General features: G+C 53.2%; 1 protein-coding gene across 1 annotated transcript in view; it reads right to left on the bottom strand.

Annotated features, from left to right (window-relative positions):
• Window positions 1-25794, bottom strand: part of LOC102921244 (zinc finger protein GLI2-like) — a 49721-nt gene extending 23927 nt beyond the window's left edge. Inside the window, 3 exon segments of the mRNA XM_076548246.1 lie at window positions 5141-5326; window positions 6485-6687; window positions 25694-25794. Of these exon segments, the coding sequence (XP_076404361.1) occupies window positions 5141-5326; window positions 6485-6687; window positions 25694-25752 (448 nt within the window). The 5' untranslated portion in view covers window positions 25753-25794.
• Window positions 25795-26707: the final 913 nt, after the last annotated feature.

The raw sequence follows: 26707 nt of genomic DNA, 5'->3' as shown, positions 1-26707 counted from the left end.
GTGTCTGCCATGGTCTCTGCTTCGGTTCTTGCCTCCAGATTGCTGCCTTGAGCTCCTACCCTAGCTTCCTTCGGTGACTGGAAGTTTTAAGATGAAATAAACCCTTTCTCCAACAGGTTGGTTTTGATCAGTGCTTTATCATAGCAGTAGAGAAACCTACCCAGGAGGCATGCTGAGCAAACAGCCTCTGACTGCGCGGGCGTGTGTGTGTGTGTGTGTGTGAGTGTGTGTGTGTGTGTGTGTGTGTGTTTGTGTGTGTGTGTGTGTGCGCGCTCGCGCGAGCGTGCGTCATTTCTTCTGCAGGAACACTGGGCACAAAGGAACTTGGTCAAAAAGATCTAACTGCCCTGGCTCACAAGGTCCGCTTGAGGGGAGGAGGATGGAGTTGGGGGATGCCATGGTCCAGGTTGGGTGGGGCGGGGCTTATCTAGCATCTCTCAGAAACACAGCAGATTATCTGTATAGGTACTAAGCTGAGTGGAAATGTCCCATTCTGAAGCAAAGATCGAAGCTCTGCCTCCCACTAGTTTGGAAAGGGCTGAGGTAGATCTGAGATGGTGCATCAGTTGGAGTTGCTTGCTGCCGAGTCTGATGACTGGAGTTCCATCCCTCAGTCCCACATGATGTGACGAGAAAACCAGTTCCCATATGAGCACTGTGGCATGCATGCTCACACATACACAACAAATAAGCAAAATACAAAATTGAAGAAAAAAGGAAAGAAAAGTCTGAGCCTAGCTCAGTGGTGGGGGTTGGCATTTAGCACGTGCGAGGCCCTAGGTTCCAACCTGAGTGAAAAATAAAGAGTGAATCTGCTTGGAAACTCCCAACTGAGTAAGATGAACAGGAAAACCAGAACATCCTTACGGATTGGTATGGTTTTCTTGGGTTGTGACAGATTAGGAACCAGGAGAAAGAAGTAGCTGGCTGTTCATACTCTGTCCCCCAATCCTCCCCAGCTACCACCTGCCATTCCAATCCTGCTCAGGACCTTAACACGGCAGTGGAGAGGTGGGTGGCTGTGGTAAGCTACAGCAAGGGCTGGTGCCCTTGGAGGTGGGTGCTCCCAGCCCGTGAGCTCCTCCAGCCCCGATCATCCCGTTTCTTAGACATGCCCAGGCCCCAGACGCAGCCAGTGCTGGATGTCCTGGAGTGCATAGTGTCTGCAACCCCTTCTAAGCCACCCACAGCCGGCCCCAGCTCCCCTGCCCACTCCAGTGGCTTCTGCACGAATAAGCCTGCGTCATTCTCTCCCAGGGCTCCTGTGCCGGCCTCTCTGCTGACTCAGCAGGTCTTACAGGCTGTGAGCCACCTGGTCCAGCAGCAAGGCTGGCCGTCTTATGTGAAAGACATCCCGGTCAGCTAGAGTTGGGTGCCTGGCGCTCCCCTGGTGCCTCAGGCACCCAGGGCTTGGTGCCTGGGATGACTTTGGAGGTGCACAGCTCGCAAGCCCTCTGGCATGCCACCACGGACAAGCAGAGCAGGGGGCACCAGGGGACCTGCTCTGGGAGGCAGCAAAGAGGTTGCAGGAAAGAAGACTCCCTCAAGAGACACTTGTGTCGGGTCCCACGGCTATCGGACAATAGACTCCAAAGAAGTGGAATTTCCCCAGGAAGCTCACACTGGAAGAAGGGAAGGGCTGAAACCTGGGGCCAGCCTGAGGGTGAGCTTGTCTCCCAGAAAGAGTTCGCACAGTTCTGACAACTTGTCAGAACATCTTGCAGGGAATGTTTAATGGATAGATCCCACGTTGACCAGGACCGCTTAGCTATCTATACCTCTCACCCTCCATTTAAACTTAAACTTCTTATTTAAACCCTGCAGATGGAAGGTGTGTGTGTGTGTGTGTGTGTGTGTGTGTGTGTGTGTGTGTGTGTGTGTGTGTTCACTGGTCCTCTTTGTTCCTCTTCCCAGTGTGGCCACAGTGAACAGATCCTTCTCTACTTCTCACTATTACTAATCTGTTTAGTTGGCCTATTGAGGACGGACTGCTGAGCTGGGCTTGTTATTGCTGCCGGGGTAACTCTGGCCCTGATAACTCTGGTAAGTACAGTGCTGTGGGGAGAGGGGACAAGCCACACTGAGCACACTTGGGAGGTGATGAGGACATGATGCCCAGAGTGGCCTATGACCCGGGTAGATACTCCATGTGGGAGGGGGTGATGACAGCTAAGAGGTGGACTCCTGGAGATGAGGGTGGATTGGAAGGAGGTAAAGGGATACTGGTAGTCAGAGGTCACGCCTAGCATTAATTGAGCACCCAGTGGATGCCAGCCAGTAGACCACATTACCTTTATTCTACATTTACTGCGTACTCCTCAGTTAGCTTCATCCACTTGGCATATAAACATCGTGTCCCACTTACTGATATCTCTAGACCTAGCTATCCCAGAGAAGGTGGGGACAGCAGAGACTGACCCGGGTCCCCACTGCTGCCTCCTCGCTAGGTCCTAAGGTATCAGTGCTGGCTCCCTTCTGCCTCCTGCCCTGCTGCTCTGTGCCGACTCTAAACCCAGCTGCCCAGCTGCCTTCTCAAGGAGAGAGCTCAGGAACTGGCAAGGGGGCATTGTGGCCCAGCTCAGAGAGCTAGGCTTAGAACTCCACCTAGAGGACGTGTTTGCTCATCCTAAGCAAGGTCCTAACTCTAGCCGTAGGAGAAACACTGTAATTTCTCTGTCCGTTGCATGCATGGCAGTGCATGGAGGTGCACACCCCAGCAGGCGCTCAGGAGCGCAGCCACAGTGTGACGCCTCGCTGCCCAGTTCTGCCTCTCCTGCTGTGTGGGCACACCTGCTCAACTCGGTCCCCTCGCCACGGCATCAATGCATCTGTCCACTTGCCAGTGATGTCCATGTTTCTGCGCTAGCCCTTGGAGGGAGGCTGCCCAGAGCGGCAGAAGCTGGCATGTGGGCATGACTCTGCACTTGACCTCAGCACCTGCCTCCTGCTGCTGTGGCTGGGTTTGCAACACTGGAAAACACTGTGTCCCAGATGCACCCTCCCTAATCCCTGACCTCACTCCCTGCTGTGGGAAAGGATGGGAAAGGAGCCCCACAGATGTCCTACACTGTGCTGAATCCTGGACCCAACACCTTCTTGAGGAAGGCACTGAAGGGTGGGACAGACACTAGACTGAATGTTGGCAGCATTACTTTGGCATCAGCAGCTTCTCATCAGGGAATGGCAGGCATGGACAGAAACTTGACCTTGCATGTGTGGTGGCGGTGGGGAGCGGGGTGTCTTTAAGTCTCAGAGAGGCAGGACAAACCAGAGGAGGCAGGAAGCATCTGGACAGACTTCCTGGAGAAGGAACACTTTCAGTCCCACCTCTGTAAAGAGATAGCTCAACTGGACAACTGGAGAAGGCCACCGAGCAGAGCTGCAGCGGTGGATGTGGCCGGGAGCCCAGGAGTGGAGCCTAGGGTGTGAGCGGAGGCCTGGATGCTATGGGCCCACCCTGAGTCTCGCAGCCTCGGCGGCCTCTAAACAGCTGCCGCAGCCCGTTTCCAACCTGCTGCCCTGCAGGACCAGATGGCCTCTCTGTGGCAGGTCTGTCTCCCCCACCACGTGCCACTGTGGCATGAAGAAGCTGCTCCTGGCAGGGCCAGAGGAGAGGCGCCTGAAGGCGCCACCAGCCTAGTTCCTGACGGTTTCTACTCTGCTTAGCTTGCAGCCCCGCGTCCTTGCATAGCTCTAGGGTTGCTAGGTGGAACGGAGTCTGGACGGAGGGGACAACAGTAATGAGCTTCGGTGTCTTTCCCACGGGCAGGGGCTGCATGCCGACCCAGGGGCTCGTGGTCAGGGGGCTATGGCACTCTGTGAGAGCAGCCACAGGGGTGGCTTCCGGTGAGAAGGAAGGACGTGGTGTCTGCTGTGCACCCCAGACCTCATCTGTCCAAGACTCCCACCCCGTAAAACAGCCCAGCACATGCCCCATCTTGTCACCGACAGCTCATCCTAGACCTTGGCTCTTTAGGATGGTTTATAACTGTTGTCAACTCGGAAAGGTACAGAACCATCCAGGAGACACGTGTGTGGAGGATTTTCTGGATCGTGCTGACCGAGGTGAGAAGACCCACCCTGACTATGAGCCACACCGTGCTGTGGGGCTGGGGTCCAGACTGAACACAGAGGAGAAGACGGCGTGTCTCTGCTTCTTGACTGGATGTGACGTGCCCTGCTGCCTCTCGCTCCTGCCACCACGCCTTCCCCACCGTGACTGAAGTGTGAGCCGCAACAAATCTTCCTTCATACGGCGCCTCTGTTAGTTTTTTTTTTTTTTTTTTTTTACTAGGGGTGGGGGTGTGAGGCGTCCAATATTCGGTCACAGCAGAGGCAAGAAGGAACGTAAGTGTTGCGCTCCTCTTTCCCTGCACGTCCATGTTCGAGATGGGAACGCATCTTACATCTCTAGCCAGTAATCCCCCTGAATGGAACTCACCTATGGCTCACGGATGGACGGGGTCTACTGCTGCCTGCCCCGACTCAGTTCTCAGATCAGCATGACTCCACAGCCCCATTTCACTCCAGCAAAGCCTTTAGCAAGCCCCAGCTGGGTGGCCCGGCCCACCCCAGAACACTGGCCTCAGCACCATTCCTGCCTTTTGCTTGATTTCTACCCACCACACTGGTCTCCTGAGCCCAGCAGGAGCACGGCTCAGGCCCTTTGCATCAGGCTGATCCTCTGCTGGGACAGCTCTTCCCTGAGCTAGTGGGTGGACTCGCCTCTTCAGCTCTGTGCTTGATTAGCATCCCCTGCACAGCTAGTGAGGGACACCTTTGTCTCCCCGACTCTTTCTCAGAGTTGCATCCCATCACCCCAGGATGCGCCTCCACCCCTAGTTTGTTTACCCTATCCCATCTCAGTTTACCAATTCCCGATGCTGGGCGGTGTCTGCAGCTGCCACTACAGATTCTTCCCAAAGTTAAGTGAGTACGTTCTATTCCTTGTGATGACCACAGGGCTCTTGGCCACCCAGCCTCAGCCCCCATGGCAGCAGCGTCGACAGTGTTGGGGTGCAGTGTGGACTTCCACTTGTGTCTCTTGCCTCCAGAGGGACTGAGTGACTGCTTTTTGTGCCAGCCAGCCAGTCACCCTCGCCCCACACCATTTCCCCTCCGTGCTCCCTCGGCGACTCACCATCCACAGGATTGAGGTAGTCATGGAGATGGGGTGCGCTGGCGGCACCTCCACTCTGCATTAGCAGGTCCCCATAAGGTGTAGGGTGGCTTGCCATGAGGGTCATCTGGTGGTAATAGTCTGAAGGGTTGGCAGCCGGGGCAGCAAGACCAAAGAGCCCTCTCTCTTTCAGATGCTCGTGGGCCACTGCCACAGAAGGGAAGAGAGAGAAACCGTCAGAATTTACTGTCCAAGGGAGGGCTCGGCAGTTAGGCATACACACTGCTGTTGCCGAGGGCCTGAGTTCAGTCCCCAGCACACATGGTGAGTGGCTCACAGCTACCCGTCACTCCAGCTCCAGGAGATCTAATACTCTCTTCAGGCCTCTGGAGGAACCTATGCAAACATGCATGCACACACACATGGAATGAAAATATATAAATAAAATCTAGAAAACCAGAATTTACTGTTTGAGGAAGTAAAAAGAAATTCACCCCTGGCCTGGAGTCTCAACGGGGAAATATCTTCCTCAGCTGCTCTCTGCTGTCTTTTGGAGGCAGGGTCTCTCACTGAACCTGGACCTCACTGATTCTGCTAGACTGGCCAGCAAGAGGACCTCAGTCTCTGTTCCCCCAGGGCTGGGAGTCCAATGGATTGCCACTGGGCCCTACTTTTTGTTTCTTTTCTTTTTTTAAAAACTTGGGTTCTGGATGATTGAACTCAGACTTGCCAACTGAGCTGCCTCTTCAGCCCCCAGGATAGAATTTAGATCTGAGAGAGTCACTATATTACACGACGGCTCACTTCTGGTTCAAATCAACCTGATCCAGTGGGTTGGTCCCTTCTAAGCCTCTGAGCTGACACAAAGTCACTGGTCTGTCCCTGGGGGTTGGGGCCCCAGCTGCCTGTAACTCAGCTCCAGGAGATCCCTGGGGGTTAGGACACCATCTGTGTTGATCGGCACAGAGACAGAAAACAGAGATCCGGGCAGCGGCTAGCTCTGCTCTGCCTTCCTTTTGATGTTCAGTTCCTGGAGATATTCCTACACAATAGCCCTTACTTAACACTGGCTTCGCAGCCTTTGGTGTGTTGCAAGCAGCAGTCTGTTCCTATGATGTGGCTGCTATGGTCTGGTATCCCTCAGTGGCTCATGTGTGAAAACTTGGGGCCGCAGTGCAATGCGCAGAGATGGTCCTTTGGGGAAATGACTGGATCATGAGGGCTTTGACGTAATCAATAGCTCCATCCATTGATGGAATCGTAATTTTATATGTTATTGGAAGACGATGGACAACAGCCTGGCTGTGTGGACAGAGCCACCGAGTCACCCAGTGTCCCTGCTGCTCCTGCTCCAGCACCACTTACCATCAGCAGGGCTGAGGCCCCTGGCTGCAGAGATCATTGAGAGTGTGGGGCTGCTGTGTACAGACCGGAGGTAGTGCTCCATATGGGGGTTCACGTAGGGGTGGTGCGCACCGAAGGGGGATTCCCCGGGGCCGGCGGGGTGTGGAGAAAGTCGGATCAAGGAGATATCTGAGATGACAGGGCTGCCACTCAGGGTGGGAGGCCTGTGGAGACAAAAGGTGATATTCTCAGAAAGGCCCGTGGGGCACAGGAGAAGCCATCGCCATGGACAGGTGCCCACAGAGAGACTTCCCACAGAAGCTTGTCCTGCCGATCCTCCATGTCAACCTCCCTCAGTCGTCTCTAGCTTAGAGTCAGACCTAGGAAGAATCAGCCAGGGGCCCCAGACCAGAAGCCCCATGGGGTTTGAGAGAGGGCTTTGTGGGTAAAGTGCTTGCCTTGCAAGCCTGAGGATCCAAATCCAATCCCCAGAGATAGTGGTAGGAACCGGGAGTGGTGGCATGGGCTTGCAGCTGTAGCCGTGTTGAGATGGAGGAAGACACAGGCAGACTCCTGGAACACACTGGCTAGCCAGGTTTGCTACCTGGCAACGTTCAAGGCCAGTAGAGACCCTGTTTCACACCAAAGGTGGAAGGCACCTGAGGAACGACACTTGGGAGGTTGTGCTCTGACTCAGTAGGCTTGTGCGCACTCACAGAAAGGACGCTGTACACTCACATCACCAGCGCTACAATCCCGGTAGTGGAACTCTGAACACTTCCCCTTGGGTTTGCTGGGCCTAGGCTCAGCTGACCCACATGTGTGGGCTGCAGCCCTACTCCTGTGTGCCTGCACATGTTAATGTATGGGCAATGCATGCATGCTAGGAACATGGACAGGACACAGACCAACAACCATGACAATACCAGCTCCAGGAATGAGATCCTAAGAGCTCACGGCAAACAGGCTGAGCAAAAGGCTGGATCTGCAAGGGCAAATGTTTAGCTTCAGTCAGATCACTCAGACGCGGGGCCAGTGGTGAAGGAGAAGTTCAAGATTCAGGATCAGTTTTTCTGTGTGAGGGGTGTGTGTGTGTGTGTGTGTGTGTGTGTGTGTGTGTGTGTGTGTGTGACCTCTAGGCAACTCCCTGACTGAAGCTCCTTCACAAACTTATTCCACACCTCCCAAAGAACACTGCTAGGGTCTCAGGTTGGTCTCCCAGGGCCACTGGGGAAATACAAGGTTCAAAAAATAAGACAGAGTGGTTGAGGAAGATACTTGATGCCACCCCTTGGTCTCCACATCTATGCTCATATGTGCATAAGTACTTGAACACACACAAACATATACACATGCATATCCTCACTCACATACACATATGAAAGTCATGAGTCTCGCCCAAGAGCCAGAATGGAAGCCAGCCTCTGCCCTCAGGTGGTCCGTTGGACATGCTGGCATTTCCAGTTCACTAAGACACAAGCTTCCTCTCACTGCATCCTCCCTGGCAGCTCTGCCTGGTGGTCCCTCTGAGGCATCACTTAGCTGGTTTCCAGCTGATCCTGGTGTGTGTGTGTGTGTGTGTGTGTGTGTGTGTGTGTGTGTGTGTGTGTGTGTGTATGTCTAAAAGGCCACCCCTACATGTGTAGGCAGGGTTTGGACTTTGGGGATGGACAGATGGGGGCCTAAATCTCTGTGTTGCCACTCTTGTGTGGCCTGATACCACACCCCTCAGAGCTGAGTGTTCCTGGCCGGCGGGCTGGTGCGGGTGTAGATGGATGAGCAGGTGTAGACAGGTGAACAACAAGTGTGCAGAGGAGCTGTACCAGGCGCTTAGTAGGTGCTGAGCCGGTACATCCCCGTCTCACATTGAACAACACGGGAACACAGAGTTCAGCACGCGGAGCACACCCAGCTCACCCTCCTGACATGCCCAGCTCACGCCCCCTTCTCACATGTCAGCACAGGAGTTCTGGCAGGAGACTAAAGGAGAAGTTGAGGTGATGAGGACCCCACGTGGCCGGCCACGTGCACCCTAGTACCAAGACTGGGCCTGAGCTAGCATGCCCAGACCCTTGGTAATGGGTCCCCGGGGAGCTAGAATGATGGCGGCCATGTCTTCCTGGAGGGGCGGTCTGAGAGTGCTTCAGGCTGGGAGCAGGAGCAAAGTTTTCACAGATGGGGATCTGAAGGGAGGGAGGGCGTGGGCTGTGAAGCCTGGAACAGCCCTGGGGCAGGAATGGACGTGTTCCATCCTAATGGATTGAGAGGAGGGGAAGGAAATGGGAGGGGGTGTGGGGGGGGAGGAGTGGGGGGGCCCTGAGCCCCACCCAGCAATGCCTGTCTGGGAAAGTGAACAGCGTGCTGACTCACCCAGACTCAATCTGAGCACCTGGGTGGGAGAGGGTGGGAGGAACCCACCCTGAGCAGCTGAGACAGGACCATGAGGCCAGAGCCAGGCAGGAGCCTATGTCCCATCTCACAGATAACTACTGGAACCCAAAGAGATGTTGGCGTGATCATGAGGGGCCAGTGAAGGCAATAAGTTAAAACCCTAGGAGTTGACGGTCCTTTGCATGATCTGGAGCCTCTATGAAGATGGGAAAGGAGAGGCTAGACTCTTGACTGTCAGCCCACACCTCTCCTGGGCTGGCTTCTGGGGTGACCTGTGACCTGTAGACAGGCTGCAACTCTGACCCCAGCTGCCACCTTCTCATCTGCACACTTCTCAGCTGCTCTCATTTCTCTCCCAAGAGTGACATCAGAAGCCCCTTGCCCAAGAAGCTTCCCAGATCCAGGTCAAGGTTGGATACCCTGTGAGCTGCTCCTGTGGAAGATGGAGCCTTTCCCATTTTGAGCTTAGCTGATGACTGGGCTCCCTTGGGAGAAATGACAGGTGGTGACATGCTCAAGCTTGTCCTACGTCCCTGGTGGGTGGACAGGCCCAGGAGTAGGCAACCACTAGGTCTGCTTGCCAAGTACTAAGCCTATGCTCACTAGAGGCCATGCTACTGTGTCCAATAGATGGATGATGGATGGATGGATGGATGGTTGATGGATGGGTGGATGGTTGATAGATAGATGATGGATAGATGGATGGATAGAATGGGTGAGTGGATGGATGGACAGATGGGTGATGGATGGACAGATGGTGAATGGATGGATGGTGGATGGATGATGGATGGAGATGACCAGTGAGAATAGCAGGCACAATAGCAAAAGACCTGGGTTCAATTTTAGCTTAGTTTGGCTTACTCTGAGCTGTGTGACTGGGAGAAAACTGTGTGCCTTCTCTGTGCCTGTCTCTTCATGAGCAAAGAGCCATCACAGCCATGAGTCTATGGGCTGGAGGGGAGGAAAAACATGTGCCAAAGGCATGGGGGAAGCTGGGGACGTTTCCCAGATACACATCTGCGTCCCTGGAACCTGTGGTCAACTGCATCTGTTCAACAAGGGACATGGCAGACACGGCAAATCAAAGTCTGAGATGATGCTAGTGGCCAGTCCTAGGCGTCATCACAGGTTCCTCAGAGGTCGGGAAGCACAATGGAGAGAGCCATGGGACCTGGAGGCAGAGATCAGAGTCCCAAATCGAGGAATGCTAGGAACTGCCAGGGGACCAGAGGCTAGAAGAGGAGAGCAGGTTCTCTGTGAGCCTCTACAGCACAGTGCCATCTTGCTATCAGCCTGGTGAGGCTGCCCTGTGGCTTCCTATTCCCAAAGCTGGGAAAGAATGTATTTCCACAGCTTTAAGGCCCCGATTTGTGCCAACTTGTGGCTGATGAAGATGCTGTCCCAGGGTGGGGTCAGCCCTTGAGGGGCAGGAGGTGCCACCCTCGTCATCCCAGTCCCTTTAGTGACTATGGGACTCTCAGAGACCAGGGCTCATGTGTTATTTCTGAAGATGACCCAAGTCCAGGTGGGTGCACCTTCTGTGGCAGCCAAGGACAATAGGAAGCCCTCCATATCAGGCTGGGGTGCTCTGGGAAGGGAGAGTGTGTAAGCCCTGTGTTCCCCCCTCTGTTTTTACAGGGCTCCAGAACGTGCCTTCCCGCCGCCACCAGGATTACACGGTCACTGATTCCCCATAGCAGAAACCACCCGGCGTGACACACCAAGCTGTAGGCTCTGGGGGACTGTCAGCCTGTGTGCTCCAGCCCCACCTCTGGGCCAAGATGCCTGCCACCCACCAGGATCACAATGCTGTGATGGGCAGGCCATGCGAAGCAGCAGGGAACCTGTGTCCTCATGCTGTTGCTAAGCTGCTGGGAACAAGCAGCTGAATCCCAGCACCCATGGCGTCTTCTTTCTCTTTCAGGACCCCACCAGGGCCCGCTGACCTGTCAGAAGGGAAATGAATTCGCCAATGCCCAGCCTTGCTGCCTGGCCTCTCTGTTTTCCTCTCTGCTGGAGTGGGCAGGGCCTGTGTCCCTTCCTGCAGAGTCAGCAGTCCTGTGTGGGCCGCCTAGGCCCTCCCAGCACCCAGAACATCCCCTCAAAGCTCACTCCTCCTTCTTCCTGAGGGGCTTTTGTTGGGTTTCTTTGCTTTGTTTTGTATGGGAAGCTAGACATTGGCAAGCTTGCTCATTATGTTTTCTATACATCTACTTGGAAAGTTCAAAAAAAAACAAAACAAAACAAAAAACCAAAACACCTCATTTGAAAAAAAAAAAACAAACATGTATTCAGGGCAATGGCAATTTCAGAGTTCTAGCAGGTTCGTTATTTGTTTTTGGTGGTGCCGGATCTAGCACTTCATGAACCCTAAGCAAAACCTCTACTCTGGACTATATTCTGGCCCAGGTAAGGATGAAATCTTTTTTTTAAAATGTATATATTGTCGGGCTTGGTGACATATGCCTTTAATCTCAGCACTCAGGAGGCAGAAGTAGAGGCAGGCAGATGGATGGCTTTGAGTCTGAAGCCAACCTGTTCTACATAGAGAGTTCTAGGCCAGCCAGAGCTACAATGTGAGAGAGATCCTGTCTCAAAAACAACTGTGTGTGTGTGTGTGTGTGTGTGTGTGTGTGTGTGTGTGTGTGTGTGAGATTCTTTGTTATTCTTCAGGCATCATCCACTTGGTGTTTTGAGGCAGTGTCTCTTGCTGGTCTGGAATTCAGCTTGGGCTAGGCAGGCTTGCCAGGGAGCTGGGATCCACTTACTTCTGCCTCCCTGGTACCGGGATTACACGCGTGTGCTGCCACACCCAGTGTCGCTCCCCTCCTTCCTTTTAATGTGTGTTCTGGGAATCAGACTCTGACAAAGCTATCTCACTCTCCTGCTGTGGCTCAGCTGCTCAACCCCGTGGTTGGAAGTTCTTGCTGGCAAGGCCACCTAGCAAAAGTCTGGCACCATCCTGGAGGGTGAAAATGTGAACCCTGTGACTCGGAAATTCCAACCCCCGGGTGAATTACAGAAGCCACTACACAAGATGTCCAGAGGACAGGACAAGGGTGCCCCAGCAGCCATGTTGAAAGGCACAAGCGCACCCCAGATGCCTGGAGATGCAGACTGCTGGAGAGTAGCAAGAATGAATGAACCAACAAACAATGGACAAATGAATGAAGGAATGAAGGGACAGTAGATAAAATACTGCCTGTCAAGTATGAAATCCAAGTTCCCAAAGAAAATGCCTGCCATAGTGGTATTTATAGAAAGAGCCACAAAGCAAAACCTGAACCATACACTGTTAGGGAAATGAGTAGCCACGATCTATAAAATTCTCATCCAAGTCAACAGCACTGTTAGAGGTGTGTGCCAAAGAGAAAATGTCAGGGAAACTGGGGACAAATTGCAGACAACAGAGAAGTGACAGCCATTGGGCCGAGAAGTGGGACACATGGGCCTCCAAGGTTCCAGCTCATCCCCAATCCTTTACTGGAACTCCAGAGGTGGAGGCTGGATGATCAGGAGTTCAAGGTCATTCCTGACTACATGGAAGTTAGAGGTCTGCCTGGGCTACATGAGACTGGGAAAAACAACATCAGTATTAATAAAAGAAGCCAGCAGGCAGGAAAAGACTGGAAACTCTTTGCTGCCTGGACTTCATACAACCAACAGAACATGCTAAAAAGCCCACGATAGGTAAATTATTGTGTGAGTTAGGTGCTATGTAAATGACCTACACAAGGTCACGTGGCTCCTGGCCAGTGCTTTTGGGGATTTTCTCTAAGTTCACTAGCTAGGTGATTGGCTTTAACTGTAACTTGACACAATTTAGAATCACCTGGGAAAGGTTTCAGTGAAGGATTATCAAGATTAGGCTGTTCTGTGGTCATGTCTTTGGGGAACTGTCTTGATTACAACATCTGATGTGTGAAGACCCGCCTACTGTGGGTGGCATCATTCCCTAGGCAGGGGCCCCTGACCTGTCTTGGACAGAGTGGTCTCTTCTTCTGACTGCAGATGGAATGTGACAGTGGCTTCAGGCTCCTGGCTCCTTGACTTCCCCCCGACCCCCAACGATGGACTGTGACTTGGAATGTGAGCCCAATAAACCCTTCATCCCCCAAGGTGCTTCTGTCATAGTATTTCATCACAGCAACAGGTATGAAATCAAGACAATAACCCATTCCCATTTTCTCTGGGATGCCTTTCCTTTCTTAAAAACTCTATTTGTATTTCTGGCCCCGTGTTCCTGGTCCAGTTTATTGCCCTGGGACACAAGAACCTGGGTGTTTTGGTGGGTTCCCTGGGACTCAGACCCACTCCTGTACCACTCAGGCTGGGCACAGGATGAGAGTCTGTGGTCTGTCCCCACAGACCTTTCTAATCTGCTTGTCCATGGTATTTAGCAGACCCAGATTTTGGAGAAAGGATGGCTGTGGGGATCCAGGCCTCTGGTCAGAGGTTGCCTGAGCGGGTGAGGACCCTGGGATGGAGAATGGAGAGGCTGCCGGGCTGTAGTGAAAAACTTATATGAGCTACTAGAAAGCATTCCAGGGGTTTGCAGCTGTCTTCCTGTTACGCAGGTGTCCCACCAGAGCTGAGGATGACGTGTGCTGCTTGGGATCCCTGCTGGTTAGCTCCAGCCCTGTCTGGTGGATTCGTTCTATGCAGATGCACATGCATCCACAGTGGACGCTACTGCTCCCACTCCTGCTACAGAGCCCATGCTCACCAGAGCCCGTTGAGTCTGGCTTTCCCCGCCACCCCTCAGCAGAGCTCTTGTAGAGCAATCAGTACTTGGAGCTGACCCCAGAGTAGATATCTCACTAAATAAACACTGATGTTTGTGTAGGGAAATGAGGTCATAAACCGGAGGCCACAAAGGCCATACAGAGGGGTTCTGAAAAACCCAGCTGCAGCAGTTAGCAGAGATTGGTCACACCCACACACTCTTTCTTTATCTCAGCTCCCCCCCAGAGCCAGAAGGGCAGGAAGGCACTGCTGTTTCACCCACCCAGAGCTCCAGATGTGTGAACTGCTAGAGGGAGGGCCTGGGGATGGAGCTCGGTGGGGAGAGTGTGCTTACTTAGTGTGCATGAAGAACTGGTTCCATCCTTAGCATCAAATACCTCAGATGTGTTAGAACGAGCCCACAGCTCCAGCACTGTGGAGGGCAGAGGATCATCCTTGGCTACAGGGTGGATTAGATGCTGGCCTGGGCTACATGAGATGTTGCCTCAGAAAAGAAGAAAAATAAAGAGTTCAAAGATAAGAGCTAGCTGTCAGGGAGACATTTTGCATCAAGGTGCTTGACTTTCAGGCAGAGAAGTGCTGGGAGGTGGGGTGCTGGGAGGTGGGGTGCTGAGAGTTGGGGTGCCAGGGCTCAAGATAGCCTTGGACTTGCTGCAGGCAGGTAGTGGGGCTAGAGACACGGCTGGGCTTGGGAAAAGGCCAGGAGAGACTCGCCAAGCTGAACAATCTTTCTAGGGGACCCGGGCACTGGCTACCATCTGGGGATGTGGAGTCCTGGTCTACAGTAGAAGCCACCCTTGGCTGAGCACTGCTGAGGGGAATCTTCTAGACAGTCAAATCCACGGGTGTGACTAGGCAAGGGCAGGGGGAGGAAGAGGAGGAAGACGTCTTCAGGAAAGCAGAGTCTGTAGGGATGGAGGACAGGCACGGCAGACTTGACAGCTCAGTCTTGCCGAGAGCTGTGTGGAATGTGGGTTGATCCTCCTGGGCTAAAATAAACCTTCTCTCAAAGGCAGTGCCCACTAGTGTGCCTGGGGAAGGTTCCCTCCTCAGCAGCTCTGTACCTGTCCCTCACGGGATCCAGGCAGTCCCTGTGGGCTGGGTTAGGCAGAGGAGGCAGGCCTCCCTTCTGATAAAGGCTCCCATGCCTGCTTTCCTGTGCTAGGCTCCACAGCACTCGCAGCCTATCAACTTACCATCTGCCCCCCTCCCCCACTCCTTTCTCTTTCTTTTCTGTGTGTGCAGGACGTGTGTGTCTATGGGTACACACTCAGGTATGAATACAGCCGTGCAAGTGACACGCACTGTTCCACACACAGTGTGCTACTCAGTTTTCCAGAATCTCAGAAAGAAGAAAAGGTTGGGGCTGGGTCGATGGCTCAGTTGCTGAAGTACCCGTCACTCAAGAATGAAGACCAGAGTTCGAGTCCCCGAACTCATTTAATAAAATAAAAGCAGTCGTGGTGGTGGACTCTTGTAATCCCTGTGTGTGGACTCCTGGGGCAGCTTAGCCTAATCTCGGGGTTCTGAGCAGGAGAGGGAGGCTCTGTTTCAAAAGCCAAGGTGGATGGTGATAGAGGAACTGACCTCTGGCTTGCACGTGGACATGGACATGCATGCACACACACACATGAACCCACTCACACGTGAACACACACACACACTTTTAAAAAGTTTAGAAAGTCCGCAGGCACTGACCCCTGTTGATTTGTGTCTGTGGTGGCTGAAGACTTCACATGGGGCAGAGGAGGTGATGGGGCAGCTTCTTTACCTCATGGTGGCCAGGTCCCAACATCCTTTCCAAGAGCAACACCAGCAATGGCCCCTTCCTCTCACGGAAGCTCCCACCACTTCCCACAGCACCACAGGATGGGGACCAAGCATCCAACAGGGGCTTTGGGCAGCATTCTCATCTAGACCCAGACTACAGCACATGCCAGACGCAATACCTCACGTATCTCACCCTCACGTGAGTCCCGCCAGCGCCGTGTGGTTCCTGTTCACATCACCGCGACAAGTCCCCTGACGGAGTGACGTAGGAAGGAAGGCTTGCGTCACGGTTTAAGGGTGCAGTCCTTCCTGGTGTGTGTGTGTGGGGAAGGTGTCTGAGGCATCTGGGCACACTGCACCCAGTCAGGACCCCAGCCCATGCGAGGGTACCACCCACGCTGAGAGAGAGCGGGACTTCTCAATTACTGAATTTAGAAACTCCCTCACAGACACAGCTAGAGGTTTTTCTCCTAGGAAATTCTACATACTGTCAAGCTGACGATGTTAACCATTACAAGGGTGTACACACACACACACACACACACACACACACACACACACACACACACACACACACTGAGGCTCACCCTTAACTAGCCAGCTCCTGTTTGTAAGGAGAATTCACAGCAGGATCCACATCCCAGCCCTACCCACTTCTGCCTCCATCCTGAGAGCGCGGAGTGGCAAATGTCCAACAGAACCTCATGGGATAGGACAGGGATCAGAGTGTTACTTCCTGATGCTGCAGGACATCCCAGCCAGAAGTCTGCCCCTGCAGCTGCTGGGAACCCGCCCCTCCCTCCCATGCAGCCCCACCTCTACAGGGTTACACCTTTGCTCCCCCTGGCTTCTGCCCCCAGCTGACCCCATCGGTGCTCCCCAAAACCAAGGCCAGGAAGCGCCTCTTACAGGAGCAGCTGGTATCCACCAAGATCAAAGACCAGGCATCTTATCAGACAAGCTCCTCATTAAACTTTTACGGGCCAGATTCCATTATAAATGAGCTGTCCATCCCACGACGATGAGCATGTTTCTGGGCTGAGAATCTGGCATTCTCAGAGCAGGGGGAGATGGGGGCAGGGATCACACTACCTGGAGTTCAAATCCCACCTGTGCTGGGGCTAGGAATTTGTTACAGCTTAATTCTGTGATGTCCCTGGAGTCACATGTGTTAAAGGCCTGGCTAACAGCTGAGGGGAGGGGAGGTCCTGGGAAGTGATTGGACCATGGGGGCTCTGCTTTTCCTCAACACATTAATGGGCCATCAAGGAATTAACCCATGGATAGATACATAACTGATGGCATTGTTGGGAGCTAGAGCCTGGTTTGAAGGAAGCAGGCCATTACAGGCATGCCTTTGGAGAGAGAGAGAGAGAGAGAGAGAGAGAGAGAGAGAGAGAGAGAGAGAGAGACAGAGAGACAGAGAGAGACAGAGAGAGAGAGAGAGTTAGTTTTCAGGCATGTGCACAAGCATGTGAAGTCTGGAGGTCCCCATTAGGAGGCTGCCTCAGTTACTCTCCACTCATTTCTTGAGACAGGGTCTCTCATTGAACCTAGAGCTTGCCAGGCTGGCTAGACTAGCTGGCTAGTGGGGCCCACGGATCTGCCTTCCTAGTACTAGGCTTGCTAGTGTATACCACCATGACGTTTTTGTTTTTGGTTTTGGTTTTTTGAGACAGGGTTTCTCTGTGTAGTTTTGGAGCCCGTCCTGGGTCTCGCTCTGTAGACCAGGCTGGCCTCAATCTCACAGAGGTCCGCCTGGCTCTGCCTCCCGAGTGCTGGGATTAAAGGTGTGTGCCACCACCGCCCGGCTCATGACTGACTTTTTAAAGTGGGTTCTAGGGGATTGAATTCAGGTCCTCAGCTTGCACACAGCCAACTGTAGCATCTCCTAACTCCACTTTGCCTCTCTCTCCTTCTTAATTCTCTCTGTTTCCTGGCTGCTGTGTGGCAGGCTGGATCTGTCACAGGATCCTGCCAAGAGTGGTCTCTCCTTCACCACAGGCTCATGACGATGGAGCCAGAGACCATGGACTGAAGTCCCAGAAACCCAAGTTTGAATAAATCTCTCAAGTTATGCTCTTGTTATCTACCACAATGAAGTCAAACACACCAGAAGGCATGCTCAGAAAGAGGCAGCCTGCCTCCAGAGTCCGAGTTTCTGTCTTACAGATGGAGAGTGACAGCATAACCACGTCTGCATGGTAGCAGGTCTTGATTTGGCTTCACACCTGGGCTGAGCAAAAGGTCTCTTCGTGCCGGAGAGTCCCTTATGGCTGTGCCACCCATCGACGGCAGACTGTCCACACAGCCTGTTCTAGGCTTCTACTCCCCCTCTGTCCGCTGACCAGTGGATATGAGGAAGTAAGTTGTCAGCCATTGTGTGTGTGTGTGTGTGTGAGAGAGAGAGAGAGAGAGAGAGAGAGAGAGAGAGAGAGAGAGAGAGAGAGAGAGAGAGAGAGAGACCCAAAGACAGAGCAACATGGCCAGGGGAAGTCATGTCAGGAAGGAGGATGGACAAGGCTCCTGGTAGGTGACCCCAGGAAGCAGGCAGACACGCCCTTCCAAAGTCCCCTTCCACCGGGTTCTGAGACAGGGCGGACACATTTTCCTGGGGAGAAGACAGTTCTTCAACACACACACACAAAGCTAACACAGTGCAAGCCACACACTGGGGTAGAGGGCCAAGAGCCCCGGAGAAATCAGCCACATTTATTCCTGCCCAGCTGCTGCCCTTGGCGAATGGCTGAGGACTGTCACAGTGCCCCGGATCACACTAGTAAGTCACAGGTGAGTGTTTATCAACGACCATGACCTTGGAAAAGCCATTTTCCAACCCCCCAGATCAGAAAGTCGGCTAGCTGAGGACAGTCACAGCAAAGAAACGACCATCTTAAATGACAGTGCACCAATTTGCCGGCTGACCTCTCCATTCGTATGCTCCTGCTGGGGACAGGTGGGAACTCATATTTGTAAAATGGTTCCCTTGGGGGACTTTGGGTAAGGTGTGCCCACCACCTGGCACTCCTTCTACTTCCTTAACACGCGAGCCAGTGTGTCGACTTTCTGCGAACAGAGAGCTAGACCCCAGGGCCATCTGTCCCCAACTGGAGCCTTTCTGCCCTCCACGAAGAGTGGCCTTGCATGACTACGAACTAAGTTTAACTCAGGACCAAGTGATCTGCAGGGAGCCGTTAGCTGTAGTCAGACATGGAATGTGGGGTGGTTGGAAGTCATGGAGGTCAGGCCTGGTGCCGGACACGGGAGGACAGCAGGGCACTGGTCTCTGAGGGGTCACAGTCTCTCCCCAGCGTGCCCTCCATGCCTTCTGCGAGCTGGGATGTTAATGAGTTCAGGCCAATCGGGGTCGGGGTGGGGCCTCAGCGGTGAGCGGGAGAGAACGGGCACAGGGGATTTTAACGCTCCAATTTCAGAGGTGGTATTGCTACCGTTGAAAAGGCTGCTGGCTCTGTGAATCCAGGAAGTCAGCCCACAGCTCTGGGCTTCTTTTCCTGCATATAAAAATAAACAAATAAAATAGGGAGGTCCCTAAACACTGACCTACGTAAACTAGGGATAAGCAGATCCACAGGCCTCGTCCTGGCTGGGCTGGCAAAATCAGAATATCTGACCCTGGGTTCTGAGCTTCTTTAAGACGTGTGTAGGGAGGAGGGGGCTGGGCATGGAGCTCAGCTGGTAGGTGGTGCCTGCCATACACCATCCCTAGTGTGGCACCAATCGGGTGTGACGGTGCACATCTGTAATTTCCTCACTAGAGGGAGAAGCAGGAGGGTCAGACGCTCGGCATCATCCTCAGGTACAGAGCAAGGTTGAGGCTAGCCTAGGCTACATTAGACCCTGTCCACATCCCAAATTGCTCAGACTGGAACTTGCCACACTGAGCAGTTTCTCTAAATTCTTCTAGGTCAAAGGCAGTCCCAGCTGGCCTCCTCAGGAACCCCAGAGCAGAGTGGAGCTGGACCCACAAAAACCGCTGAGAGCGAAGGTGGACACCAGCGTCCTGCACCCTCACCATGGATTCCTTACCTTCTGCTCAAGGGCACAATGTGTACCAGAAGAGCGGTTCTTCACTGGGGGACCAGCCCTGCCACACTGTCCCACATTCCCTCCGACACTCTGCAAAGCTGTTCTAAGAGCAGAGGCCCGGAGGGGAGCAAAGTGCTTCTTTCTTGCCGTGGCAATGGGCAGGGCAGACATTGCAGGTGGAGTTGTTTCCAGGCTCAGCTGGCTTTTTCCTCTCCTTCCTTTGGAATCTTGGGAGCATGTCCCCACTGGGGTCACAGAGAACCCCCGACCAACGTGTCCCCCATCCCTTGTACTTTCCACAAAGTTTCCACTTGACGTTGCACTACAAGTTCAGGGACAATACCTCTGTACGTGTGCATCGTGAGCAATACTGCCACACGTGAGCGACAGGAAGAAGTGTGACCTTTGCCAAAAGCAAGTTGGCGGGGAAGGGGTTTATTCGGCTTATGCTGCCATATCACAGTGTATCCAGAAAGGACAGGACTCAAGCAGGGCAGGAAGCTGGAGGCAGGAGCTGAGGCAGAGGCCACAGAGGGGTGCTGCTTACTATCCTGTTCCCCATGGCTTGCTCAACCCGCCTTCTTATAGAACCCAGGACCACCACCAGGGATGGCACCACCCATAATGGGCTGGGCCCTCCCCCATTGATCACTAATTAAGAAAATTCTCTACAGGTTTGGGTACAGCTGGATCTTTTGGAGGCATTTTCTCAATTGAGGTTCGCTCCTCTCAGATGACTTTAGCTGCTGGTGACATAAAATTAGCTAGCATAGGACCCCCAGGCAGTTCTCACCATGTTTTTCATCCATGACTATCTCCTAGGTCCCCTGAAACATTTGCCCATCATCCCTGCTCCTGAGGCCATCGAGGGACAGATGTTCAAAGTCTCTGAGGACTCCCCCTCCCTTAGTCCCATTTCTTACCTGCCTCTGCCTCAGCCCCGGCTAGCCTCCCCTTCTAAAGACACACCACATCTGTCCTCCCGCCTGTAATGAAGCCTCTTCTGGACAGGTACATGGAGACCCACAGTAACAATAACCTCCAAGTCTACCCTATAGACTTCCTGCTCCATCCTGACTCAGCGGCTGATGAGACGGCCCTGTCAGGAAAGTGTTGTTCACTTTCGAGCATAAGGACCCGAGCTGGACCATGTTCAACAAAAAAGGGGTGGTGGCGGCATACACCATTGGGAGGCAGAGGCGGCAGATCTCAGAATTCAAGGCCAGCCAGCGTTACGTAACCAGACCCTGCCTCAGTCTCCCACTCGCCCATCCAGAAAAGCTGAGGAGCCAGTGAGATGACTCAGTGGACAAAGTGCTTACTCAGTGAACATGAGTACTGAGTTTGGATTCCCCAGTACCCACAAATAATTTGGAGGTGGTGGCAAGTGCCTGTAAGCCCAGCGTTGGGATGGAAACAGGCAGGTCCTAGAAACTTGCTGGCCAGCCAGCCTAGCTGAAATGGTGAACTCCAGGTTCAGTAAGAGACTGTGTGCCTTAAAAGAATAAGATGATGATGGTGGTGGTGGTGGTGATGATGGTGATGATAGTGGTGGTGGTAGTGATGATGGTGGTGGTAGTGGTGGTGGTGATGGTGGTGTTGGTGGTGATGGTGGTGGTGATGATGGTGGTGATGATGATGGTGGTGGTGGTGATAATTGTGGTGGTGGTGATGGTGGTGGTGGTGGTGGTGGTGTTGGTGGTGGTGATGATGGTGGTGGTGGTAGTGGTGGTGGTGGTGGTGGTGGTGGTGATGATGATGGTGGTGGTGGTGATGATGATGATGATGATGGTGATGATGGTGGTGGTGGTGGTGATGGTGTATAGAGCCATAGAGGAGGATAACTCATGGCGTGCATTTTTAATCCCAGTGTTGCAGGGGACAGACAGACAGAACTTCAGGGCTCATTGGGCAGCCATATTAGCCTATTGTGGTATTCCAGGCCAATGAGATACTCCATCTTAAAAGGCAAGCCCCTGAGGAACAACAGCAGAGGTTGCTCTTTGGCTCCACTCCTCTGCCTGAGCCACCACAGCCACACAAATCAGTGGGCTTGTGGCTGTTACAAAAAACGACCACTCAGTGGATTCTACTATTAAGATCATCTCAGTGAAAGGTCTTGGGTTTGACATTCAATGGGGGTACTAAGGTGGATTGTTGTTTTGGTAAGAGGTTTATTAGAAGAATTATTAGCACCATGGACAGACAGACAGACAGACAGACAGCAGCATGATAAAAGCTCTGAGGAGTGTTCAGGACTAAAAGACAGATAGTGGAGGTCCTTTCTTATAGGTCTCAGAAGAAGGGGGAAGTCTTCTGTCATGTAATTGATGGGTAGTCCACGGTGTGGACCTGCATTTGGGGAGGAGGTATGCAACTCCAAGGATGTGGCCAAAGTGGAGAGGAGGGGCACATGTAGCTGAAGTGTACCCACTGTTCCCACAGCCCTCTGATGTCCCAGAGTCTGGCTACCTGAGGCCTGTGAACTTCCTTGGGGATCTGAGAATGGCACCTGCCATTTCCTGGAATCGTAGCACTTGGGGGAGTCTATAAGGGCTGGGCTTGCAGATTTGCAGACAGACTCTTGGTGGGGGGTTGCCATTTCCTTCACAGCAGCTGTGAGAGGAGACAACTGTAGGTCAGCAGGGCTTCGTCAGCCTCTAGTCCGAAACCTAACGTTCAGGAGATACGCTCACTTCACAAATGAGAAAAATGAGGCTTGTGGGTTTGCCTGGACCACCTCTTCCTCACTGGCAGGCAGCCTGGCAGAGCTGAGATGACAGAAAGTCCCTGAGTATGACTGAGGCCGTCCTATGGGCATATGGAATGCCGGGGATCACTAGACTCAGAGCTTGCACATTGGGATCCTCCACTCCTGGGAATTATCAGGGTCCTAAGAGCCACACGCAGGGGTCTGAGTGTTCAAGCAGTATGGGGCAAGAGCGGGCTGAGCAGAGCAGCACATGTTCCCAGCAGCAAGCTAAGGCCTTGGGGCTCCAAGAGGCAGGCCGGGGCTGAGCCTCTGCTGAGAGGAGATGACATGGTACCTTGTTTGCAGTGAGCGGCTTGTGTAATTAGACATATTGGTGGTAGCAAGCAGGCTCCAGCACAAGCTTGATGGATTGGGGACTCTGCCAGGCTCGGACCACATTAATCACAGAAACCCGAAGTATGGGACTACTTTTCTTCCAGGCTTTGTCTAGTTCTCACCTGGGACATAGGGAGTAGGAGAATGAGGAGGTGTGCCTTCCAGAGCCTGAGGCCAGCCCCTTCTAAGCCTTCTTGGTGGAGACCAGCTATCCTGAAGTTATCAAGGAGCGTCTGAGGCCTGCCCTCGCAGGTCACAGGTCCGAGAACTCTATACTGCCTCCTGGCAGTGGGGTTGATAGGCGAGATCCTCCTGGGCTATGTCCCAGAGTCCAGTCCCCTAAACCCCACAGAAGTGCATGGGCTACCTCCCAGCCTCTGCACCAGGGCTTGGTGATATCAAATGATGAAGCACTAGCCCCTAAGAAGAAGGCATGCATATTAATCTGTGGAGCCCATCAATGTCATCTGCATCAAAGTTGTGACTTGGGGAAGGATGTCAGGATGCAGAGATGATCCTGGACCCAGCTGGATCATCTCTAAAAGCAACAGCAAGTGTCTCTGATGAAAAAGAAATCCAGAAAGAAATCTGTAGCAGTAGATAAGAGCCATGTGTGGGCGGGTGCAGGGGAAAGGTGGTATGGTGTGAGGTTGGGATCGCAGGCCAAAAGATGCAGGCTTCCAGAAAGGGTGAAAGACAAAGGCACGTGTTCCCTCCAGAACTGTATGAGAATACATTTGTGTTGCGTTAAGCTGCTGAGGTGGTCATTTGTTATAGCCACAGGAAATGAGCACACACCCCTCAGTGTCCAGTCTGCTGCAAAGGTCATGGAAGCCAGTGAGCAACAGGGTAATTTCCTCAGCTAAGGGGATAGGGAGATGGCTCAGTGGCTATTAGCACTTTCTGAATAAGATGTGGACCGTGTTCTAATCCCCAGCACCTACTTAGAAAATTGGACATGGCCGCGGATCTGTAAGTCAGTGCTGGGGCGGGGGGCAGAGACAAGAGGATACTGAGGATTGCTGGCTGCCAACCTAGCTTTAGGTTCAGGGAGACACCCTGTCTCTAGGGAGTAAGGACAGTGGCAGCGAAGAGTATCTGATGTCCTCCTCTGTCCTCCGCTTGTGTGCGCGTGCGTGCATGGGTGCGTGCATGCGTGCATGCATGTGCGTGTGTGTGTTCACGCATGCACGCACACACACACACACACACACACACACACACACACACACACACAAAGTCGTTTACTCAGTGAGAGATTCTGTACTGGATCATGAACAAAGAAACACAGACTTAAGGGAAAACTCTCCATATTTGTATCAGGTGTGTGTGTTAGTTCACCGTATTGGCACTGGATGACACAGGATGTTAATGTCCAAAGAGCTGAGTGGAGGGCCTGTGGTTTATCTTGTCTAATTTTTACAACTTTTGCAAGCTTGAATTTACTCCAAAATGAAAACTTAATTTTAATTGCTTATTTACTGGTTATGGAGTATGGTGCGTTATCTATGTATATGGGTGCGTACCTGCCATGGCACACACGTGGAGGGTGGAGAACCCTTGGGGAGCTGGTTCTCTCCTTCTGCCCTTACGTGGGTTCTGGGGTTGAACCCGGGTCGCCAGGCTTGCGCTGCAAGCCCTTCCGCTCACTGAGCCATCTCGTCACAACGCGACATTAAACGTAAAATTTGTTTGAAAAGGAAACCAAAGTCGGGTTGGCTGTCTAGTAGGCGGTAGGTGTCCTGACACCGGTATCACTGGGGGTGGGGTTGGGGGGATGCGGCTGGCTGGGATGCAGCAAAGCCACAATGCTTTGACCATCTGAGCACACAGCCATGCCGACCGATTTTACTCTAGTGGGAGATGGTGTCTCACAGGTGGGGCACCAGCGGGGACTTCCTACTCAGCACTCTGTGTACCTACCACGCAACTGTCCTTGTAGGCACAGCCCCGAGGGAGGCTCAGGGGCTATGTGGAGCATGTGTGAGGACAGCTTAGTCTGCTCTGGCAATGGTGCTGGAATCCAGAGCAGGGCCCCATTCAGAGTGGGGGCATCGGGTTCTCCTCAGGAGGTGGCTCTGAAGCTGAGGAGGTTCTAGAGGGTGGGTAGGCAACAGGAGCCTGTCATAAAGACAGGTGACAGAGATTGTGAACCAGCACCCCAGACAGCAACTTGTTGTGGGCAAATGGCCAGAGGAGAGTGGGAGGGGATGAGGACAGGCATAGGGACTCACTTTCCAAGCATGGGGGGCTGTGGAGAGGCTGAGTGCAGGGAAATGGCCAACGCCTAGACTAGACCTCCGTGATGGTTAATGTTGACGATCAACTTGGCATCGAGAACCACACAGGAGACATGCACACACACACACCCCTGTAAGGACTTCCCAGATTAGGTTATTTGGGGGAAGACCCAACCCTAACTGTGGGTGGCACTATTACATGGGCTGGGGTCCCACACTGAAAAAAAAGGAGAAAGCCCACCGAGCCCTGGAATTCACGTCTCCCTGCTTCCTGAATGTGGATGTCATGTGAGCGGATGCCTCGACTTCTCCACCATGGTGGATGTATCTTCAAAACATGAACCAAAATACACTTTCTCTGTTCATGTCACTCAGGGGCCTTGTCACTGAGTGTGAGGAGGAACTGGGTCTCTCCTCTGGGAGGTGTAGGAGGTAGAGGGACTGAGAAAGGACCAAACACCAAGAGAATGAACGTCAGCCAGGGGCCGGGGGTCCCAGGGGTCCTAGGTGGAAATGCCCAGTCACACCAAGGTGTTGCCTTTCTCCTGGGGGGCCTCATGGTGGGAGGCAGGAAGAGACCCCGAGGCATCACTCTGAGCTTGTTTTAAAGAGTAGGGGACACACAATGCCCCAGGACACCTGAGTTAGCAAGGGGGACTCCAACCCACAACGCCAGGGCAGTCTACATGTAAGGTTACGTTCCTGACTTGGGTTCGGGGTACTGTATGGGTGACGTGGCTCCAATCATGTAGGGACCAACCAGGCAGCCTAGAGCCAGAGGCCACGGTGATGACACGTGACACAAGCTTGCCACTCAGAAGAAACCAGGAGGTGGCTCATAGGCGCGCATCACCTGCTCATGGGCGCACAGTCATGGCACTTTGGTGACCTACAGGACAGAGGCGGGTGGCTGCACCCCAGGAGCAGCAGACGGAAGCCAGCACTTACCCGTGTACACCGTGGACTGAGTGAGGATCGTAATGGTACCGTCCCTCCTGGTGCCGCATGTCAATCGGCAAAGGCGCGTGGAAAGGTGGCAGAAGCTGCTGAGTAACTGTGGAGAGGGAGGGAGAGAGAGAGAAGACTTCAAAAACTTTCCCCCTCCCTGGAAAAACAATTTTCAAAAGGCTTTAAGCTCCATGAATTCTTGAGCCAGAGTGGTCAGGACAAGGGACTCCACCATGGCTGCACTATCACGCACCCACGAAGGGGGATGAATAAATAATCAAAGCCAGCCTGAGAATCCTACATCTTCCACATAAAAGATCCCCAGCTGCGCTCTTGACAAAGACAAGCAGCTCAGTGCTCTTTGAACTTGGGGAACCCAGCTTGGCCGCAAATCAGGGCTGACAGCGCTGACAGGCTCCGACTCCTGCCAGCTTCTGCCCACCCCGGCTCGGCTGCGTGTGGCTTCAGTCAGGTACCGGCCTCAGATCCACCGTGTGCACGGGCTGCCTGTATTTACCTAGAACCATCTGTGAAGTGAGGCCAGGCCTGGCTTGGGGGCCTCTGCTTAGATAGCTAACTCTCTGCTCTTGGCGTGTGTGTGCATGTGTGCGCGTGTGCGTGTGCGCATGCGTGCGTGCCCACACATGTGTTTACATGCATGTGGAGACCAGAGGATGACTTCAAGTGTTGTCTTTGGTGCTATCCACACTGTTTTATAAGACAAGGTCTCTCACCAGGACTTGGGCTCGCTGATTCAGCTAGGCTGGCTGGCTAGTGAGTCCCAGGGATCCACCTGCCCCTGCCTCCCCGGTGCTGGCTAGCAAGCACATGTCACCGGGCCAGGCTTCTGACACGCGTGTGGGGATTACGTTATCCTTCTTGCACAGGACGTTCTTTGCTATCGCTGTGCCCCAAACAATGGTAAATTTAACTCTTTTTATCACACTATCATAGGGGAGAATTTTCTAGTGTTTACACTAGTAACAGAATCAGTTTACGAAGAATAGTCTTATT

Source organism: Peromyscus maniculatus, chromosome 11 (genome assembly GCF_049852395.1).
Source record: "Peromyscus maniculatus bairdii isolate BWxNUB_F1_BW_parent chromosome 11, HU_Pman_BW_mat_3.1, whole genome shotgun sequence".
Taxonomy (NCBI): domain Eukaryota; kingdom Metazoa; phylum Chordata; class Mammalia; order Rodentia; family Cricetidae; genus Peromyscus; species Peromyscus maniculatus.
This window is presented reverse-complemented; position numbering and strand designations above follow the sequence as displayed.